The 1,988-nt window shown below is 53.9% G+C and overlaps 1 protein-coding gene across 1 annotated transcript in view; it reads left to right on the top strand.

Annotated features, from left to right (window-relative positions):
- LOC109885693 (transmembrane protein 151A) overlaps positions 1-1,647 on the top strand; it is a 68,538-nt gene extending 66,891 nt beyond the window's left edge. The window contains exon 6 of the mRNA XM_031791696.1: positions 324-1,647. Within this exon, the coding sequence (XP_031647556.1) occupies positions 324-1,482 (1,159 nt within the window). The 3' untranslated portion in view covers positions 1,483-1,647. The remainder of the gene's footprint in view (positions 1-323) is intronic.
- The last annotated feature ends 341 nt before the right edge of the window (positions 1,648-1,988 follow it).

Raw genomic sequence — 1,988 nt, 5'->3', positions numbered from 1 at the left:
ATACACACACACACACCACACACACACCACACACACCATACACACACACACCATACACACACCACACACACACCATACACACACCATACACACACCATACACACACCATACACACACCATACACACATACACACACCATACACACACCACACACACACCATACACACACCACACACACACCATACACACACCACACACAATTTAGAATTCTAGATGTTCAGTTAATTGTTGAAATTTCTCACCGTAGCCTGCTTTGAGCTACTGTATAAACGCAATATAAATCGAATCAGTGAATGAATGAATGAATTGTTCCTCTGTTTCAGTTTCGCCAGCGCCCGTGCGGAGGCTGCATACCTCACCCAGCGAGCACGCTTCTTCGGAGACAACGAGGGTCTGGACGATTACATGGAAGCACGAGAGGGGATGCATCTAAAGAACGTGGATTTCAAGGAGCATATTCTGGCGTTCCCAGACCCGACCCGGCAACCGTGGTATTCCCGACACCGGGTCTTCTGGCTAGCCTCAGCGTTCCTCTTCTCCTGGCCCATCCGGGTCGTGTCGGAGTACTGCACGGCCCACGTACACTACCACGTGGAGAAACTGTTCGGAGAGGAGACGCTCCGTGAGGACGGAGTGACGGTGAACGGAGGGACGACGGGAGGAGAGAGGAGCGCCAACGGAGGGTCGAGCTACAGAGCCATATCGCGGGTGAACACGGTGGACATGACAGAGCTGGAGTGGCATATTCGCTGTAATCAACAAATGGTTCCTTCGTATTCCGAAGCTCTTCTCATGGACTTGGAGAGAGAGAGTAATGGAGGAGTCAGTGGAACAGGAGGAACTAACACCACTTCCTCCACACCTGGAGCGCCGGGCTCCATCCAGGGGGGCTTTCCAGCCAGCATGACCCGCCCAGTGGCCTTCTCCACGGCTTACCTCCTCCAGAGCTGCCCCCGGTGTCGGAGTACCACGTCAAGCTCCAGCCTGCCATCCAGGCTAAGGGCCCCGACGGGGAATCAAGCCCTGCTGAACGGCACTGTGGTTGGGATGAGGGCGAATGGCGTAGGGGGTGGGGGTCCGGGTGGGGGAGGGGGAGGTAGCAGGTTAGTGTTGAGTCGTAGTGGGTTTTCTCTGGGGACACGGCCGAGACCAAGTCTATTTCACTCTCGTAGTGTGGGGGGAGGACTAGGAGGAGGACGGGGGGAAGACGGAGGAGGAGGGGGAGGCTTTCTGGGGTTAGGGTCCCGGCAGGGTCAGGATGATGAGGAAAGTAGAGGAGTGTTAGAAGGAGAGAGAGAGGAGGAAGAGGAGGAGGGAGAGAGGGATGAGGAAGAAGAGCAGGAGGGAGGAGGAGAGGTGGATGAGGGGGTGAGGGATAGGCCTCCGTCGTACCACGATGCGTTTTTATTCCCGGTGTTGATCGTACACGGAGAGGAGAGCTGCCACGGTGGAGATGACGTGATGGACACAATAGTAGACTGACAGGAAAGAATGGTTCCCATAGTCTGAGAGACAGTGGAAAGGAGGGGATATTGTAGTACAGGACAAGAAAGAGATTGGTATGAGAGAGAGGGGGGGGTGAGGGGGGGTGGAGAGAGAAGGAGAAAGAAAGGGATGGAGAGAGGCTTGGAGTGAGAGAGAGACAGAGACAGAGACAGAGACAGAGACAGAGACAGAGACAGAGACAGACAGAGACAGACAGAGACAGACAGAGACAGACAGACAGACAGACAGACAGACAGACAGACAGACAGACAGACAGACAGACAGACAGACAGACAGACAGACAGACAGACGCTTGGAGTGAGTGAGAGAGAGAGAAAGACAGAGAGAGGCTTGGAGTGAGAGAGACAGAGAGAGGCTTGGAGTGAGAGAGTATTCTTAAGCGGAAGGCCGTTGACTGCACATTGGAATGTTTGTTTTCCAGATATCTATGCTAGGATACTGTAGGATGCTGTAGAATACTGTAGGATGCTGTAGGATGCTGT

Source organism: Oncorhynchus kisutch, linkage group LG16 (genome assembly GCF_002021735.2).
Source record: "Oncorhynchus kisutch isolate 150728-3 linkage group LG16, Okis_V2, whole genome shotgun sequence".
NCBI classification, from domain to species: Eukaryota; Metazoa; Chordata; class Actinopteri; order Salmoniformes; family Salmonidae; genus Oncorhynchus; species Oncorhynchus kisutch.
Note: the sequence above shows the minus strand (reverse complement) of the source record. Positions and strands in the feature narration are given on the sequence as shown.